This window comes from Apteryx rowi, unplaced genomic scaffold (assembly GCF_003343035.1).
Source record: "Apteryx rowi isolate R43461 unplaced genomic scaffold, aptRow1 scaffold_897, whole genome shotgun sequence".
NCBI lineage: Eukaryota > Metazoa > Chordata > Aves > Apterygiformes > Apterygidae > Apteryx > Apteryx rowi.
This window is the reverse complement of record NW_020451201.1, coordinates 241,556-260,350: the sequence shown is the minus strand read 5'-3', so window position 1 is coordinate 260,350 and position 18,795 is coordinate 241,556. Positions and strand designations below refer to the sequence as shown.

The 18,795-nt window shown below is 50.2% G+C and overlaps 2 protein-coding genes across 5 annotated transcripts; one reads left to right on the top strand and one right to left on the bottom strand.

The window, feature by feature from the left end:
- Positions 1–27: 27 nt before the first annotated feature.
- On the top strand, positions 28–4,738 carry FTH1 (ferritin heavy chain 1). Its single transcript, XM_026091070.1, has 4 exons — positions 28–290; positions 2,063–2,209; positions 3,239–3,364; positions 4,398–4,738. The coding sequence occupies exons 1-4, from the start codon at positions 180–182 to the stop codon at positions 4,560–4,562; spliced, it is 549 nt and encodes a 182-aa protein (XP_025946855.1). The 5' UTR covers positions 28–179; the 3' UTR covers positions 4,563–4,738.
- On the bottom strand, positions 4,614–18,795 carry BEST1 (bestrophin 1). Of its 4 annotated transcripts, none has more exons than XM_026091065.1 (10): positions 18,358–18,795; positions 15,825–15,984; positions 14,679–14,773; positions 14,022–14,255; positions 12,791–12,978; positions 11,605–11,682; positions 9,446–9,598; positions 8,814–8,894; positions 7,899–8,050; positions 4,614–7,490 (listed from the first exon to the last, which is right to left on the bottom strand). In XM_026091065.1, the coding sequence occupies exons 2-10, from the start codon at positions 15,974–15,976 to the stop codon at positions 6,290–6,292; spliced, it is 2,334 nt and encodes a 777-aa protein (XP_025946850.1). In that variant the 5' UTR covers positions 15,977–15,984; positions 18,358–18,795; the 3' UTR covers positions 4,614–6,289. The 4 variants fall into 4 exon arrangements, with proteins under 4 accessions (XP_025946850.1, XP_025946853.1, XP_025946854.1 ...); XM_026091068.1 differs by having other exon boundaries at positions 12,791–12,945; XM_026091069.1 differs by lacking the exon at positions 14,022–14,255 and having other exon boundaries at positions 12,791–12,945.

Genomic DNA, 18,795 nt, shown 5'->3' with positions numbered 1-18,795 from the left:
GTTGTGCGGAGGGGGCGGGGCCGGGCGCGCGGTGACGCCGCGGGGGGCTATAAAAGGCGGCGCGCGGCGCGGCCGCGGCACAGACGCGCCGGCGAGGCTGAGCAGAGCGGGTTCCTGCGTCAACAGTGCTTGGACGGAACCGGCCGCGCTCGCGCCCGCCTCTCCCGCACGGCAGCGCCATGGCGACGCCCCCTTCCCAGGTGCGCCAGAACTACCACCAGGACTGCGAAGCGGCCATCAACCGCCAGATCAACCTGGAGCTCTACGCCTCCTACGTGTACCTCAGCATGGTGAGCCCCCGGGGCGGGGGGAAGGGGCCCCTGTGGGAGAAGGGGGGGGGTGGAGCCTGCCTGGGGGGAGTGTGGGGCCTATCTGGGGGGGAGGAGAGGGGCCTACCTCGAGGATGGGCGGGTTGGGCGGCGGGCCCCTCCCGTGTGGCCTCCCCCCCACCCCGAGGGAGTAGGACCTACCGCTTGCGGAGCCCTCCCGGGGTAGGGGGAAGTTGCGGGTCCTTGCGTGTGGGGCCTGCCCTTCGGGAGGCGTCGGGCCCCGCGGCGCGCGTTGATGTCGCACCTCCCTGTGGGAGGGGGTGGTGGGAGAGGGGCTTGGGAGGGGTAAAGGCCTAGCTGGGGCTCTGGGGCTGGCGCTCCCCTGCCCGCTTTCCCCCCCGCCCCCCCTCTCGTCTGAGCCGGGGGGGGGGGTCCCCGTGTGCCGGGCGGCGCCTCCCCGGGGCGTGCCTCAGCCCTCTGGGGGCCGGCTGCCTGCGTGCGCTGCTGCCTGTTTTTTTGTGTGTGTGTGTGTGCTTGGTGAAGTGTTTATCTGCGCGGCGAACTTCAGTTACACGTTAACTGCTCTCTGTTCGTCGCCCTTGGCGGACTTGTTATCAGCACAGGTCAGCAGCTGCCAAGCGGCTCTGCCCTTGGGGCTGGGCTGGATAGCAAGGGCTGCCTGATGAAGAGATTGGCACCTCTCCCACTGGCGCTCTTGTCTCTGAGGCAAGGTTTTTCATTCGTAGTTTCAAAATGAATTGGTAGGAAGTCATGGTTTCCTTGGAGCTGTATTTGCATGTCTTGCCTGGCATGAGACTCCAATTTTAGCCATAGCTGAGATGAATAACTGTGGGTCCAAACAGCAGCTCTGACCTCTGCACAGCAGTCTGGGTGCTTTAGATGAGTAGATAACTTGACACTGCTGCATGTCATGGCATTTAGGTGAATAACTTACCTGCTTGCTCCTGTGTTACTGTGAAGGTCACACCCTCAGCTGCAAGCTGAATGTAACTGTTGGTGGATAATAGTGGTACACAAGCACYAGTGTCTTTCCTTGAAGCTCCTACACTGCTGGTCCAATGGCAGTGAATTCTGTAGCAGTTAGTCTTGTGAATAACTGGCAGCTGATACAAAGCTTTCCATTGAATCCTGCCCAGTGTCTTTGACCAAAAAACAAACAAGCTGTGAACTGGCTTCTAACTGCTGGTACAGAAGTTTTTTGGCTTTAAATAAGATTATCTAGTATTTGCTGTTTAACTCGGGCAAAATATATGTTCAACTATTGTCTCTTCAAAGTGCCACTATTTTTCTTCGAAGTAAAAATGGGATTTCCCAGTCTGTTGCCTCATAAGCCTGATGAAGCATGGGAACCTTATCCCGCAAGTATCCTGAAGTTCTTGGCCACCTTTAACTTGTGTTAAGAAGCCTAACTTTGATTCATGGTCACTGTTAAATGCAAACAAAGGGAGCAGGGGAAACTTCACCTTGTAGAAGAGGAAGTTGGTAGCACTTAATTTGCTGTGGTAAGGCAATTGAATGGTGCTCAGAAGAACAGGCATCTTTGGTCCCCTTCTGAATACACTTAAAAATTGTTTATCTCTGTTGCTTACTGAAGAAAGTTTTGCCACATTCCCTTGCTGTCATTGCACTGCTTCTACCTTTAGCTTGGACTCCAGCCATCTTGAAAAAAGGGCTGGTAGGAGGCATGTCTGAAGTCACAATACTGACTTGGGCTTGTGTGACTGCTGGACTGAGGATTTGGGTTTCTTTAGCATGTGAATTCTTGTTTTCAGTCCTATTATTTTGACCGTGATGATGTGGCTCTAAAAAACTTCGCAAAGTACTTCCTGCACCAGTCCCATGAGGAACGTGAGCATGCTGAGAAACTGATGAAGCTGCAAAATCAGAGGGGCGGGCGTATCTTCTTGCAGGACATCAAGGTGAGAGAAATAGAGCTATGGGTGGTTCAGGAGTGCATAGCACAGAAGTAGACTTGTGGTCTGCCTTCAGGCTGGAAGGGGAGGAATTCTCCAGAGGATCCTCTTGCTGATAAACACTAACACTAAATAAGCATACTGAATTGCTGGGATCTGCATGCGGCTCTCATGCTGCCCGCAATTCCGAGATGCTAGAACAAAATAAAAAGGGGTTTTCCTGTAAGAAGAGGTGCATACACCTAGTGCTACAGCAATTTGCCCTAGGGAGGGAGGGAGGAAGGGGGAGGGTACCTAGAACATGCTATTTGTTCTTCTTGCCAGTGACTTCTCAAGATGGGGCCTTCTCGGTTCATTAGACTGTTTTGTAGAGATAATGCTCTTGACTTGCTTGCCATGGGAACATGAAGTAATATCAAGTTTCCAGTTGCTTGCTATGGCTTATTGCGAGATTTCATGGCACTGTTTCCTTGAAGTCACTTTAATTAGATTATTTAGAACAGCAGAAAATAAGTAATGTTTTATGGCTATATTGTTATGCAAGACATAACTAAACAGCAAAGTGAGTGACAGACACTTCCAGCAGAATCCTCTTGCTAGAAGTGAGTATTTGTAAAGACCGAACTTCCCTATTCTGGTGTATGACCTGCTTCAATTCTGAGGTTGTACATACTGCCTACCTATGTAGGTTGATGTTTAGGCCATTAGCTTGTGGTGGGAGGAGGAAGAAAGTAGTTCTAACTTAACCACAGGAGTTCACAAAAACAAATGTGAGGAGATCTTAAGGGAATGTGGACAGATTTGGGACCTGCTGTGTGCAGAGTGTGTACTGTGTGGGAGTGCCAAGCTTTCTGAAGATACCTTAATGCCTGAAATTGCTCTTGGTCAAAGAATTTGAGTAGAAGACACTTGCTGAAGAACCTCAGAATGTGGCAAGCTGTTTCTCTAAACAGTTTAAGTCTGATCTAGAAGACTTTGTGCCCTACTGCTCCATGGGTACTTACAGAAACAATGGTCGTGTGCTTCCCCTTTCAGAAGCCAGATCGTGATGACTGGGAGAATGGGCTGACTGCAATGGAGTGTGCTCTGCACCTGGAGAAAAATGTGAACCAGTCACTCTTAGAACTGCACAAACTGGCAACTGAAAAGAACGACCCACATGTAAGTGGATGGTGAAGTTGAGAATGTGGCTGTGCAATGAGTGGGGCTTGCATGGGTCTGATCCTGTGGGTTTTGGGGGTGAACTATGTGTCCCTGCTGCTCTTATAGGTGAGAAGAGGTGTGAACTAGTCATGGGGCCCTTCTGAAGGCAAGGGTCTGGGTGTTAGGCTGTACCGTGGCCCTTTTGTTAGGGTTACTGTCACCTCTTTCTGGGAGAGGACCAATTGCGGTGCCTTAGGGTGACTTAGGCCTTCCTTACAGAACAGTGGGTGCATAGGTGTTCAGATCTTTCTACTGTTCTTGGGAACAGAAGGCACTGATGTGAACAGCATTTCAGAGAAGGGGGAAAAAACATGTTAGCTCCACAGGAAAGGCTTGCTTCTGAGGGGATGAGTTTTGATTTTAAACCAATGGATGCCTGTTAGACATTTTCCTCTTAAGATGAGGTTTTTGCGGTCACTTTCTCTGAATATTAAGCATGGAAACTTTGGAACTTGGTGTCTAAAAACACAGGTTTCTTCACAGCTGGAAGCTTAAACATGAAGGTTATATTGGCAAGGCTGGACTGAGTTTTTTCCTGTTATCAGAATGGTATTAGTGTTTCACCCAGTACTCTTGGAAGTACCCTATGTAAGATTGAGGGAGGTAGAGGTGCTTTTTAAAAAAACTTAGCTGGACTGTTCTACCAGTGTAAATACTGAAGTGTATGAACTGATATGCATGGAGGTTTCTAAATATGCTCAAAATGTTCCTATTGCCTATCTTAATGAGGAAAGGGGCAGGGGGTGCTTCTCGAGTTGCTTGTTGTGAGTTGTATTGTAGGGCACTGGATAACCTTGTGCATCTCTGGTCTTGTTCTGGCACTGCTGAAGCAAAACTAAAGGCTTCTTTCTCTCGGGTACCTTTTGAAGCTTCAAAGTTGTAGTTCTGTATCTTGTCCTAGTCCTAGAGAAGATTAGTAGGACTTCTGTTACTGTTTCAGCAGGATAAGTAGTGTTCTGGCATAATGTAAACTCTCTTGTCTCCCTTTCAGTTGTGTGACTTCATTGAGACTCACTACCTGGATGAGCAGGTGAAAGCCATCAAAGAGCTGGGTGACCATGTGACCAACCTGCGGAAGATGGGGGCACCAAAATATGGCATGGCAGAGTACCTGTTTGACAAGCACACCCTAGGGGACAGTGACAATGAGAGCTGAAGTCTTGCCAAGAGCCACCCTGTTGGTTTCAGTGGGACTCCTACCTTGCTGCCCAGCAGTGCATGTGTCTTCAGCTATTTAGTTAAACAGTTCTCATATGCTGTACCAAATATCACTCTTCTTTCTCTTGTGTTTTGTGTACTGCCCTCCATCCAATAAAGTGACTTGGTTCAAGATGGCTTTTTCTGTTTCTCTCCAGAGAGGCCCGTATTTAAAGGATTATGCTCCATAGTCTCCCTTGGGGATGTTACCTTAAGTTGGGCTTGARTGAAGGAATATATTTGGAGGGATCAGGTTTTACTTTGCTTGCTTAGCACTATTATAAATCATTTTTTTTCCATCCAGTGGGATCTACTGCAGGAATTGCTTGATGATTCAAGTTGCATTTTAAAATGGTTTTGCTATGAAAGCCACTGCTATAATGAATGTGCAAGGAACTGTTTGGGGGCTTGTCCCCATCGATTTAGATGAGGTTACTGAAGGAGGGTGCCTYGCTAGGCACCATGTGTGTCTAACAAATGACATGTTTTCTCCATGTACAAGTGCACTGCAAACCAAGACTAAGAGCTGTGTACTGTAATTGGGCTAGGCTGAAACAGTGGTACTGCAGAAATTGAATCTAGGGCATATCAGGAGTCAGACTGGGTGTGGTGGGGACCCCTGCCTAGGTTGAAAAGCTATACTTGGAAGACAGAGGATAGATATCTGTTGCAGATGTAAGGCTTTAGAAGGGATCTAGGAGGAAATGGCCTGGAACAATTTGTTGCATCAGTGCTCCATGTGATATCTGCAGCTGTCCTTGAAGACTTTCTTGACCTTAAAGCAAGATAAATTTTGTGGCTTGTTCTCTGAATTCCTATTGTTGCATGGAAACTAAAATGAGGAAATGAAACAGCTGGGCCTTGACTTCAGCCTTGCTTTTATTTTCTTAGGGAAGATTAGTCAAAACTCATGGCTTTTAAATTGTCTGCTACYATTCAGACCACTTCTATGAGTGCTTTCAAATCAGTGGCAGATGTAATGTGGAACTTGGAAAGGAGACAACAGGCTGGATAAATACCATTAACTGCAGCCACTTGTTCAAGTAGATACTTACCCTGCCTTATTGTCTCTTTTCCCTCAATACCAGGAAAATAACTAGACTGATCTGCTAAAGCACTACAAGTCTGTATTGAGTGATACAACTGTCTCATTTCAGTCCCTTTCCCTGGAGTATCTTCTGTCAGTAGTCCAAGCCCTGCCCAGGCTTTCTGTACTGAGTCTTGTGACAAATGTTCACATAAGGCTCGAGTTCCAGTTCTTCCTGCAATGAGGATGAGCAGGTATCTTTAGTAATTATATTGCTTTTCTGCTTTGGTCTGCATCTGTGCTCCAGGYTCTTGAGGCTGGCACCTCAAGCAGAGCTACTGCTCTGCTGTTAGGTATTTGCAATACCTAGCAAAACTCCAAAGTCTCACTTGTTCTTTTGCTATAAATAGRGATAATTTCATAATGCTGCAACACTCAAGTTCTGTGCCTGTTACTGTACCTGAGGCCAGTAGCTGTGAGTCACTGGTGCTGGATTCAGCTGTGGCTGGGCTCTGGCTGAATGTTCCAGCAGCATGTGGTGTGGCTGCCCTGCCCTTCTGTTAGGAGGATGAGTGCCGCTGTGGCTGGGTGTAAAAATACTGCAGTATCACTAATATGGCAGGTACCTTGACAGAACAGTGTGTGCCTCTTGGTTTCCTCTAGCTGTACTGATCTATCTGCTCTTCACATGTGCTTTCGCTGGTTTCCAAGATCACCTCCATCAGCCCCACGTAGTCACCCTCAGCTAGAGAGATGCCAGAGTCATTGGGGGAAGGGTTCTCTGCTCTTCTTGGCTCTTTTGTAGGGTGAATGTTAGTGCTTCCATTTCCAGTATCTCTTGCAATCCCAGAAACCTCTGCAGGATGCTGGTCTGGAGCATTGGCTGCATCTTCTGAACTTAGGCTATGAGCATCAGGGCCTGTTTTCCCCATGTGGGATCTCTCCAGCACTGGAGAAGTCACAGGAGTGAATGAAAAGCAGACAGAGGCACTGCCTCCAGGGGTTTTGTTACTGGGGGTGTGAAAGGCACTTGAATGATCAGAATTGGGGGTGGCAGCTGCTGTGTTCTCCAGAGTTAGCCAGGGTGGGTGGCAGCCTTTTAAGCTCTTCAAACTCTTGAAGCTACCCTGCTTCTCATGATCTGGGGACTCTGCCAGGAAGAGGAATTTAGGGCTCTCTGATGCTGTGGATTGAGCTCCTGGACTTCCTGTGGTGGCAACTTCTCTGCTTTTATTGTTAGAGTTGTTCTTTTCTTCCTCTACTGTTACCACTAGGGAGTCACGGGCTTTGCCCCGTTCTGCTGTTGGCCAAACAAATGTTTCCTTTACACCTGAGCCAATGGAGCTCTGGCTCTTGTATGTATCACTCATCCTGGAAGGTGAGTTGGTAATGACATCTCGAAGAGAAGCTGAACATGCAGCAATGCTGGAGAGTGCAGGGGGCTTCTTGCGGCCTTGACGTCTAGAAGGGAAGATCATGGGGATGGAGCTGATTGGTGTCTGTGGAGCACTGTAGAAACCAGGTCTCTCATAAAATGGAGTTGATATGAAGGCATCAAACTCCCTCAGTTTTCCATCCTCRCTGTCCCACTGCTCCTGTGTGCTGGAGTCTCCCCTTGGCTGGTTGATGCTGCAAGGGCTTCCAGACTTGATGGTGCCTTGGTATGTGTAATGGCAGAAGGGGGATGTGGGGTCTCCTCGCCTGCGCAGCAGGTTCATCCGGGAAGAGGACCTGGAGAAGCTTGGTGACTGGACACCCAGGAGACGGCCCAGGTGTCCCAGTAATGGCGTGGAGTGGTTTGCCTCCTCATTCTCTTTAATTTGCTCCAGGGGCTGGAACTCCATCTCTTCTTTCTGCATGCTGCAGAAAGGCAAAACAGGCTGTTACGCAGCCACAATAGGAGGCAGTTTCTGGTGGACTGGGTCAGCATTAGCAGAGGCTGGCAGCATGGGGAATGCTGCTGCTGTTGGCAAACCTCTGTTTTCCTGTATTAAGGAAGATGCATATTAAGGAAGGCATAAGATGCCTTCCATAACAGGGATGCTTATATGGTAGTAGAGGAGGGGGGGGGGTAAGCGCTCAGAGAAATCTTTTTCCATGGAGGATGCTGGGTTTCACCTTGGGATGAGCCTTAAAACTATCTTAGAGCAAGATTTCRCAAGCTTTGGAGAAAGATGTTATTTTCTCATACTATATTGTATAATATCCTACATGATGCCTGATCCAGAGTGTAAATGTGGTCTGTTCTGACACTCTGGTTTCACTCACCTGATGTCAAAGGTTGAGCCGAGGAATGATGGGCGCTTGTACTCAGCAGTGGCTGCGGTGTARGGTGGCTGGGGGTCAGGCTCATTCCAGTATAGGTCCTTCTCCAGAATGGGCAAATCCTGATGCATCTCATCCACTGCCATAAGGGAGACCTGCAGAGGACAGCAGGAATGTCGCAGTGGGTAAGTAACTGGAAGGAAGGAGATGTTGAAGGAGAYGTGAAAGCAATGCTCACTAGGAAGGAAGAGCTCTATGGCCAGGACTGTGGCTTTAGGAAAGACCAAAGGTGGAGAGTTACTGCATGGAAGAAAGTAGAGGAAGCAGTTTTAGGGACAGGGTGAAATGTTAGGGAGAGGCAGGAATGATGGGTCACTGAAGGGCAGTGAGAATGTGAAACTAATTGAGTCTGGATCCATATTGTGGGCCAGAGCATGGAGTAGGAGGGCTAGGTGGGGCTGGAGTTGGTCTCTGTGTGAGTGCCAGGTGCTCAGCAGCACAACAAGCATGTGCCAAAAGCCCTGTGTTCCCTGGTGTGTGKGGGGTCTTCCTGGAACAAGTCTCGCCCCATATTCTTCCTGGAACCTGGGATGTCTCCTTGGCTGCTGAGAAGGAACACTGAGCTGGATGCCTTCATCATCATACATGTAGGGAAGCTGTACGCTCTCCTCTTGGTCTCCCCAGCCATCTCCCTGTGGAGATTCTGGGGCCCTTCTTAACATGCAGCCACCACCTCAGAGAAAAGGGCTAGGGGAACAGGGACTGCCTTTGTGCCCTGCTGCRGGCATGGGAGGTGGGTGGCAGAGGTGTTGCAGGGACAGCACTGTGACTGCACTCCTGACAGGGCTTGCTGAGCCCTTGGGTGCAGTCCTTCCTCCACAGGTCAGGCTTGTCTGTGGGATCTCGCCTCCACTTTACCTGCAGGTTCCTGTCGATGAGCCAGTTGGTTTCAAAGTCGTCATCGTCCTCCCCAAAGGGGTTGATGAGTTGCTCAGCCACCTGCATGTGGAGAGCACACAGAAAGGGTCATGGGGATGCCTGCCCCCTTCCCTGTGGGGCAAAGGCCTGGTGGGCAGAGTCCAGAATTATGCTCAAGGGGGATGTCCCCTGAATTCAGAGCACTGGTGATCCTCCCAAAAAGGGGCAGGTTAAAAATGGGGGCTTGGCGGTGGCTGGGATTCCTTGGTGCTGGTGTGCACATTCTCAGTGGGACAGATAACAGCCCCTGGCTCACACAGCCTTTCTGCCACTGCAAACCACACACAATACTCTGCAGGCAAAGTGTGCCCCACTGCCTCTCTTCTTCCCTGAACTAGTGAGGCTCAAAGCATAGGAAAGATGGATCTGTTCTCCAGGGCAAGACACTCGGAAACTGAGACAGTCTTGGCAACACTGTCAGCCCCTGCTGGCTCTCTGTTTGAGTGCCAGCACCTGGCATGCTGTCTGTAGGCCAAAAAAAACCCCACAGCTGGAGTTGCTGGTGAGCACAAACTGGGAAAAACCCTTGTCTGGGTCTAATTCCAGCTCCAGGCATGTTTTCTTGGACTTACCTTTAGCCAGCCAGCATAGAAGAAGAACTGCAAAAATGTAAACACAGGCACAAAGAGATCTAGTTCATGGCCAGGATATGCCTTTTCTGGGTCCAGGAACTGCCGCCCGATCAGACATGCCAGGAAGAAGCTGTAAACAGCCACGGTCACCACCTGGGAAAGAGGCCAYGGAACACACCAGAGGAGCTTGAGATCCCAGCTTGCTTTCCCAGCACCTCTCCTCCATTCTACCCCACACCTCTCCAAACTGCAGCAAGCTGCTGAGGAGCTGCCGCAGAGCTGCTGGCTCTGTGGCCTTTCGAAAACCTTGTACTGATTTATGACAGGCTTGTCCTCTGCTCTTTGCAGGAAGATGCATTTCCGCTGAAGAAAGCTTTAAATGTAACCTTTGCTCTCTAGCTGCTATTTACATTGTATTTCATTCCACGCTGTCCCTGGAACGACCTCTGTGCAGGCATCACAAAAAGATGGCCACAGAAGAAGGCACCTGATGTCCTGGACAGAAAGAACTTGAACAACTGACATGTGGCTGCATGGCTGGTCCACTGCTGTGGTAAGGGGTGCTGTAAGATCTTCTCATTCTTGCCCCTGACTCTCCTGAAAACTGCTTTGACCACCTCGTGGCTCAGCCTGTGCTGGTGCAGGCCACGTCCAAGTCAGGGAGGGGAGACCCTGGCAGTACTGCCAGCTCTTAACTGGCTCCTTCCTTCCTGCTCCTCATGCTGAGCTGTTTTGTATTTGCCTGCTTGCTTGTCCAGACTTCAGGCCACAATGTGTTTTGTGCTTTTCTTTGTAATCATGGGACTGGAAACTTCCCCTTTTTAAATTAATAGCAGCRGAGACTCTCGCACAGTCTCTTGATGCCCCAAGTAGGGTGTTTCAAAACAAAAACACAGCATCGCAAGACTTGTGAGCTAGCTATGCAGCTCCCTGCAGTGAACAGTGGTTGGATGTTTCACGATGGGCAGGATTACAGAGGGCCCAGTTGCAATAACAGACTTTGCAATATGGATGGGCACCTATAGAAAAATGGTTTGTGCACTGCAGAGGTGGTGAGGACCCTGGCTGGGCTYTCTGGCAAGGTGCCTTGCTAACCACTACAAACATCCAGGATGAGGCTGCAAGAGGAGCTGCCGATCTGGGCCCAGTGTTTTCTGCAGCTTGGCCTGGCTCTGCTTTGTGGACCTGGACTCCAGTCATACYTCTCCTGTCTGCTCCTCAGTTCCTTCCTGACCATCTCTGTAGCTGAGACTCCCCGTGGTGCTCCTTGGATAGGGCTTTGGAGCTGTGCTCTTTTTCTCAGGGACCTGTGCTCACAAATGAGGGCTGAGGGCTGGCAGTGGGGCACTGGCTGAGCCTGTTGGCAGGGGTCTGCAATGCTGTGCCATGTGCCATAGAGGCAGYGTGCCACCCTCACCCCAAAGGTAAATGTGGGATGCAAGTGCAACACACCATGCTATTGCTTTTCTTCCTAGCGTGCAGGATGCTATGGTCTGTGCAGGAGTATAAGTTCCCAATATATTCCCCATTAACCTTCAGCAATGCATGAACAGGAACAGTTCCCGTTTCACAGTGGAGTGCATTAGTGTTATCTGAGCAGCAGGGTTGTATTAGACAAAGGAGCAGTTTGGTGCCAAAGCGTCTGTCTGGGGTTGCATCCAGGGAGCTATTAAACAGCTAAGTTTGGGCACACCGATCTCCTCCACGCACCTGGCACAGCTCCATCAGAGCTGCCCTGTGTGCTGGAGCAGCTTTGCTGGCACGTGGATCTCAGCTCTGCTGAGTGGGAGGAAACCGCTGAAAGGACGTGCTGCAGAGGAAGGCTAGGGGCATTGCAGGGAGTGGATCTGCATTTGTCTGTGTTTTCACTGTACTTGCATTGCATACATATGCTTAGTTATCCCTGGAGAGTATGTGCTTGTGTAGAGGTGACTGTTTAAATTATGGAAATAAATGGCTGGGCTGAGTGTGTGCTGGGTTACATATGTGAGGGAGCTGGCACAGGGTTGTGTGTGTAGGTGTAGATGAAGGGTCCAAGTGTATGTAACATCAGCATGATCCATGTGTGGGGTATGTGTGTCACTGGGGGCTCCCTAGCAGCACGGGCAGTGTGTGCAGGCAGGCAGTGGATCAGCAGGTGTGGGGGATCCCATTCTCACCTGGGTGTAGACCAGGGGGATGCTGATCCAGTCGTACCCATAGAGCCGCCCGCACTGGCTGCGCAAGGTGTTGAGCTCCTGTAGTGGGCAAGAGGAATGGAGTGTTGGCACAAACCTCCCATCTCCTCACTGCGGACACTGACTCTCTCCAGCCTGCTTCCCCTTCATTGATCYGGCCTGTCCCCTCCTGCTCACACCTCCTCTGGAAGGGGAGACTCAGCCTCCGCTGCTGCTCCCAGCCTTTCCCCATCAGATCACCAGCAGGGGCTCCGGCTTGCCCTGGAGGAACTCCTTGCTGCCTGGATGTCTCCATCTGAGCCCAGGCTCCCTTCCTCACTTCTAGCAGAGCTTATCTCCTCACAAGGTGAGCAGCTCAGCAGATTAGGCACAAAGTGCCTCAGAAGTGCCCATCTCTGTCTCCTGACTATCCAGTGAGCCTAGATAAATAGCCCWGAGGGAGATACCTATCTCTGGGCAGATGAATCTCACTCCAGGTAACATAAACAATGTGATTCTCTTTGCACATGAATGCCAAGGGAGGATGAGCTGCTCTGAAGTCTTTTTCTTCTGTAGCTGGGCAGGGATCACTGACAGTCTTGCCCATGGAGCATGGCCTGCTTCCTAGGACAATTCATGGGTTTTTACCATGAAGTCCTCCACAGGGACCTTGGCTGCTATTGATGCCTTTGAACTGTCGTGGTTTCTTTCCAGGCACACGCTGTGTTTCCTCGCAACTTCTGAGCCATGTCCTAGAGACCTCCATTGGCTGCTGCAGTTGGCTGCTCTGGAGTCTGTGAAGGCTGGCTGTGTAAAGGAGAGCTGATCCATGGCCTGCTGTGTGGGGGCCTGCCATTACYGCGCCTACATGTGAGTCCCATGGTTCCTCCCAGGTCCACATTCAAGAAAGATATCACATTTCCCTCATCTCTATTGCATGTGACCTCRCTGCCTTATGCCAGCAGGCCACTCAAAGCTCTGCTCTACCCTGAGCTGGGGAAGCTAGTTGGCGGTGGGGGACATTTCCCATCAAAGTTAGTGTAATATCCTCAGGGCCAGGCTTGGCTCACTGTCTGGAAGTCCCATCTCACCATCCCTATTTCTTGCCTGACCTCTGGAAATTCCTGTGGTTCCACCCACGTAAGAGGACAAGAATCTCAGACAGTCACCTGCTGCCTCTGTCACTCACATTCAGGATGCCCTGGAGCAGCACGCTGTCCCGAATCCTCCCCTCATTCCGTGCCTTCACGGCCAGATTGGAAAACCACACGCACGGGATCCAAAACTTGTTGTGGGGGGAATTCAAGCTCTCAAACTTCTTGTGTTCTTCTGGCGTCATGAGGCCTAAGTGGAAAAGAGGAGACAGGAAAGGGATGGCTGTAGAGGACRGAAGGGAATTAATCTGATCTGAAATGAAAACACCTACATTTCAGGTGGCCACCTTAGCTCTCCTTATAATCACAGGGAAGATGCAGGCACTCAGTCTTTGGGAGACACCTAAAAGGAGGACAAGTCTCCTTGTTAAAACATTGAGTTATAGAGGTGTGAGGGGCAGGATTCATCTTATTCACTTTAGATGCCTGCAGCATATCTTTCTCTGATCTGATCACAGCCAGTGGGGTGATGTGGTACTGTTGAGGGTGCAGTTGCCTGGCTTACTTCAGGCATTTGTGGAAAACAGGATAACTTGTGTCCTAGAAGTGCCTGTTTCTCTCCCTGGATTGCAAAGGCAGCCCAGGTGATTAGGGCAGGTGCAGACATCTGCATTTGGGCAGACTGGGAAGTGCTGTACCCTGAGAAGTSTCTTGGGAGAGGCTTCAGGGAGCCCTATGGGGACCACTGTTCAGGTCAGAGGCTCCCAGTTCCCACTTGCCCAGTGGACAGTTGTTGCCCTGAGGGAGGGCAAACTTCCTAYTTGGCAGAGGTCCACCCGTGTCTGCCGTAGACCCATGCACAGGGTCATTTATTCCAGACAGCTCTGCTTTTCCTTTGTACCCACTTAGTGCAGGATGAGCAGCCGMCAATGAAGTTGCTGCACCACGGTTACACTGATCTGATCAGCCAGGGTTGCCCCATGACCTGCAGCATCTCTACATTCACAAACCAGACCTCACCAGCCTYCCTATGTAAAAAAATTTGGGCCAAAGACCCTTCATCGTCCAGACTACCTTTCAGCCACCAGCAGGAATGCATGTGCTGTGCAATAGGGAAACATAAGCAGTTGTTTATTTGGGCAGAGCAGAGTAGGGCAAGAGCAGATGCTYAGCACCTGCAGCAGACATTAGCTGAGCATGTCGCAGTGCTATCCCTGCTCCAGTCTGGAGGTTACAGGGCCTTTTCCAGGGCTCTGCCTCAAGCAGAGCAGTAGGGTGCTGTCTGCCTGTGGCCAGAGATGTGCAGAAGGCATTACTGGTACTGACCTGCCCTCACAACGTGCTCCATGCTGGGGAAACGCTTGTAGACAGCAGTGCTGACTGAGCGCAAGATCAGCACACTGCAGAGGTTGCTGTAGCGCATGAGGGTGCGACGCAGGAGCCGCCCATACTCATCCTCCCCATCCACGTTGCAGGAGACCAGGTTCATGATACGGTCAGGCCATGGGATGCTCTCGTACTGAGCCCACCAGCGGGACACCACCAGAGCCACGTAGAAACCTAGAGGTGAGCTGAGCAAATTAGCCATCCTAAAGGAGTAGGAGATGTATGTGCTCATGTGTAGGAAGGCTGGTACTGCTCATACAGGGACAGGTGCAGGCATGCCTAGAGGGCAATTCAGATCTTCGTGCCAAAGTTAGAGTGGGCAAGTCTGGCTTCCCCAGTTTATTCAGTGCTATTTGGTCCCTGCCCTCCTGGCAGAACCCATAACTTGTCTGTACATCTGGACAGTGCAAGCTGTGTGCTGGGAGCATCCCTCACAGCTGGGACACGAGATGATATACTCTCCATGGGGAGGTTTTGCAAAGGCAGAGTGAGGSATCTGCTCAGTGAATTCTGCCTGCCTGCAGAGCTATATCCAACCAGGGAGAAGAAATGCTGTCCCTTTCCCCTTCCCACATATTCCCAAACAGAGCTTGTTACCCAGTACAAAGGACACGGGTATCAGCTCAGCATAGTTGTTGCAGTAGAGCGCCAGCTTCTCAAACATCAGTCTTTGGCTCTCACTCAGGATCAGCCTGAAAAAGAGAAACAGAGGCATCAGGCTCAAAGAAGAGGCTGTGCCTCACTGGGCCTGCTGGGATAGGAGTCTGGCAAGGGAAGCCAGGCATAGGTAGTCATGACACTGCCACGCTGTGAGCCTGGGGGTGATCTGGGTGAGCAGCCCCTGTGAGAGTGGGACATCAGCRCACATCTCCCCTGGGAAAGCCCACCTGAAACACCCTGCTGCCCCATCCACAGGAGCCAGAAGTAGTCACTGACACAGAGTGTTGTAGTAAGTGATACAGTCYGATGTCAGGGACTGCCCCTACATTTCTCACTCAGGAGAGTGTTATCTGGTATTAGGTTTGCCACAGGGCTTGGACGTGTACCACAGCTCATTTAATATCCTGCAGTCCAAGCCCTACTCATGCCAGCACTGGCTGTTGTGACATGAGTTCCTGCCTCTTTCTTGGAGCTGCTTTCCTGTCTCCATGCTGCATCTGTGCACATTGACCTGGCTAGGGGAGCTCCCTGGCTTTCCCCACCAAAAACAGACCAGCCACAGAATACAGTTGTCTCATCACAGATCTGCGGCTCCAGAGCTGATGCCTGCTCTCAGAAATGTACCCAAGGTATCACCGGTTGTGTGAGCAAGGGAGACTTTCTCCTAAAGCGCCCCATTTTGGGCCAACTCCAGTACTAGCCTATCTCTGGGCTCCATGGATCTACACATCACTCTTCTGTGGGTAATCATCCAATGCAACTCTCCATCCCAGGGAAGAGAAACTATGTCCSTACCCAGCCCAGAAAAAGGAAATCTGTCAGTTGCTAATATATTGAGCAGCTAACATATTGGAGCAGCGAGGAAGGACCTTTCCTCTCCTGACTTCTCAGCAGATGCGAGGGGCAGGTCCTGTCTACCCTGGAGTAGAGGAACTCTGCGCTTTGTGAATGTAGGCTGGCCAGTGGCTGGCTGGCTCCTCTTCACCAAGACTGCTGTCCCAATCCTGCATTGCTTAGTTGTCCTGCTCCAGGACAGGTTGAGAGTGAAGGGCTGTGTTAGTGCTGGAGTGGAAGGATGCTCACCTGTACACAAGACTGATGGTGAAGTAGAGAGTGATGAAGATAAGGAACTCGGAGTAGAGGAGTTTGTAGATGCTTCCTTTCCATTGGAGCAGAAGCTGTGAGAAGGTGCCTAGGCGGGCATCGGCCACACGGTTGGTGTATGTTACTGTCATTGCAGATTCTGGTGGAGACAAAAYAAGGAGATGCTGAGTCTGCCAGCAAGCCTGCAGAGAGGGAGGAGACAAGGACAATCCCAGTGTCCCAACAAGCAAGCACAATGGAAGGAAGGAAGCAATAAGGCAGTAATAAAAAGGGACAGAAACAATGAGGTGAGATCAAAATACAGGTAAGACTGAGTGGGATAGAGACCAGGAAAAAAATTCTGGTGGGCAATTATTTTGATGAGCTTTCCATCTTTCCCRTGTCCGTGAACTGCATGTGAGCTGGTTACAATGACAGAGAACATACTTGCTGGTGGAGCCCCAGTTTTTAGTGTTTGATTGTCAGTGTGGAGCTGGTTGGTTGGAGTGGACAGCGTCCACATGATACTTCTCTCTTGCACAAAATGGTTGTTTAAGGTTAATTCTCAAGGTCACAAATTCCAAAGTTGCTTACTGGAATTTTTTTCTTGTAGTTTTTACTTCAAATAAGTTGTTTCTGCAAACCTGCTTGTCAGGAAGTATCTTCCTGGACTACTGCTGGCAAAAAAAAAACCAAAGGAAAGCAAGAACCCAGGAAAGAGATTTCTTGSTACTGACCCAGATGGAAGTACCTTTGGAAATTTGACAATTTTTGTAATACCTGCCCAACAAGTACAGTTGTCTCTAAATTTRAGCTGGGGACTGTGTCTGGACTATGCTGGTCCTGGTCCTGCAGGCAGAACCACCCTCCCTATTTGAGACTGAGAGACTAAGTTTGGCCAGGCTCACGGAGCACARATTTTAACAACTTCACCTCCCCTCTCCTCCAACCATATGTTTCGCAATAAATCAGGCTGAAAGGAAAAAGGCATTCAGGCTCGTGAGCTGCCTCACAGTCAGGCAGTGACCCCAGTGCATAGACTTCTAGCCTAACCCTGGATAAGTAATTATTTATCATCAGTTAATAACCAGACTGACATTCACATAATATGAAGTTGTARTTAACCAGACCAGTATGTAATCCAGGATGTTACATTGACATTTATCTAACAGAGGCACTAACATTAATAGTTCAGAGGCTTTGGGCTTTTCTCTGAATGATGGAGGCAAAGAAGCATTTCAGGGGGCAATTACTTACTTACTGGTCTGTAGCAGCAGCTGAGGGCATGGGAGATTGGATCYGTGCTTCTAATTTAAATATCTCAGTGAAAAGCCTACAGTTAGGTGGGGACAACTCAGGTCCCAGTGAGCTGGTGCTCTGAGGAGAGGATGTGGGAAAACAGCAAAGTCTGTTTTGTTTGCTATTTCAACCAAATAGCATATTTGTCCTGGCTTTGGCTTCTTGGAGCTGCTCCTCCTTTGGGTTGCGCTTTTATAACCCTCCTTGAGTCCCCCCATSCCATATCAGATGGGCAGAGCTGGCACCTGCCCTGCCAAGAGCTCCCCAGCTGCACAGACGTGCCTTTCGCTAGGGCCTCATGTACATTCGTGCCATTTCCATGTGTATTTCTGGCCAGTGCATGGAATTTAGGGGAGTATTTTTAACTGCCCCAGGCACTGCACACATATGAGCTATACAGATGAGAAATGTATGCAAACACACACAAACTTGTTGGGGGCCGCTTACAGGAAGCTGGCTGTATTCTCTATGCTTTGGGTCTTGAAAGTGCTCAGGGAGACTTTTCATTGCGTAACTCAAATACAGATTCACTTTTTACCAAACATGGAAAACTTCAGCTCTTGTCCATGTAAATAATGGATGTCACCCACCTCCATGCAGTTCTGCTCAGGCACAGGATATGGGGCTTTTCGAGTGCTTTTTCCTCCAGCCCTGTAGGCAGTTCCTAGTCTGTCTGCCAGTCTTTGCGGGAGTGCCCTGGGATGTCACTTGGCAGCTGGCACACTCGAGTACCATTTGTGGYTGAGGTATGTGGTGTGAGGTGGCTCACCACAGCATTGGCACTGGCACACCAGAGTCATCTGGGGAGGAAGATCCATCCCCTGCGTGCGAGCCCGCACAGGCTGCTCCCCATGGTGCTGCGGGAGAGCGCGGTGCCGCTGTCTCTGCACATCTGCTCCCAGTCACTGCCTGCATCAGCCTGGCTGATCTGTTTGGACTAAYCTTCGGCTCTGGAGCTCAGCTGACACTAATCAGACTGTAGGAGTCCACAGCAATCAAGAGCCCACAACAGAAAGCAACAGAGGCAGATTTGCCTGTATCAAGTGCGTTACACACAGCATAACACCAGAAACGGACATGAGCACCTGCTGCAAATACRGAGAACAAATAGATACAGTGGGAGAGATGGAGTGAGAGAAGGAGTGATGAGTTCACAGACACATAGAAAGATAGATGGATCAATCAGCTAATCTTTGAAGGAATCTGTCCACTCTTGTGAGGACAAGATACTTACAGTCATGGGCTCCTGAGCTGCGCTGGAGACTGTGAAAGTTTGGTCCTGCAGGTGTCCTTGCTGGGTCCTTTGTGRCCCACACCACGGCCCGCCTTCTCTTACCCCCTTGGCTCATGGGGGGATTGAATCTGACAGACACGGTGCACTAAGGAGCCTGAAACCCACTTGGGAGCTGCAGCTGGTCACTTGATTCCATAATCCTTCCTCATTACAAAAGAGACTCTGTTGTCTTTTGCCCTGTTCCCTTCTAATCTTCTGAGTAAGCCCTGTGTGTTTATAGAGGCAGCCGAAGGAGGGGGAGGCAGGGCTGGCTGCTCCGCAGCTGCTGCTGCTAACTCCTGGCACAGCCGTGGTGGCTGCCAGAAGGGAGGCATTTTCCTCTAATTCTTTCCTGTTTGGTCCCTCTCTCTGTGTCACGATCTCACAGGAGCTCCAGGA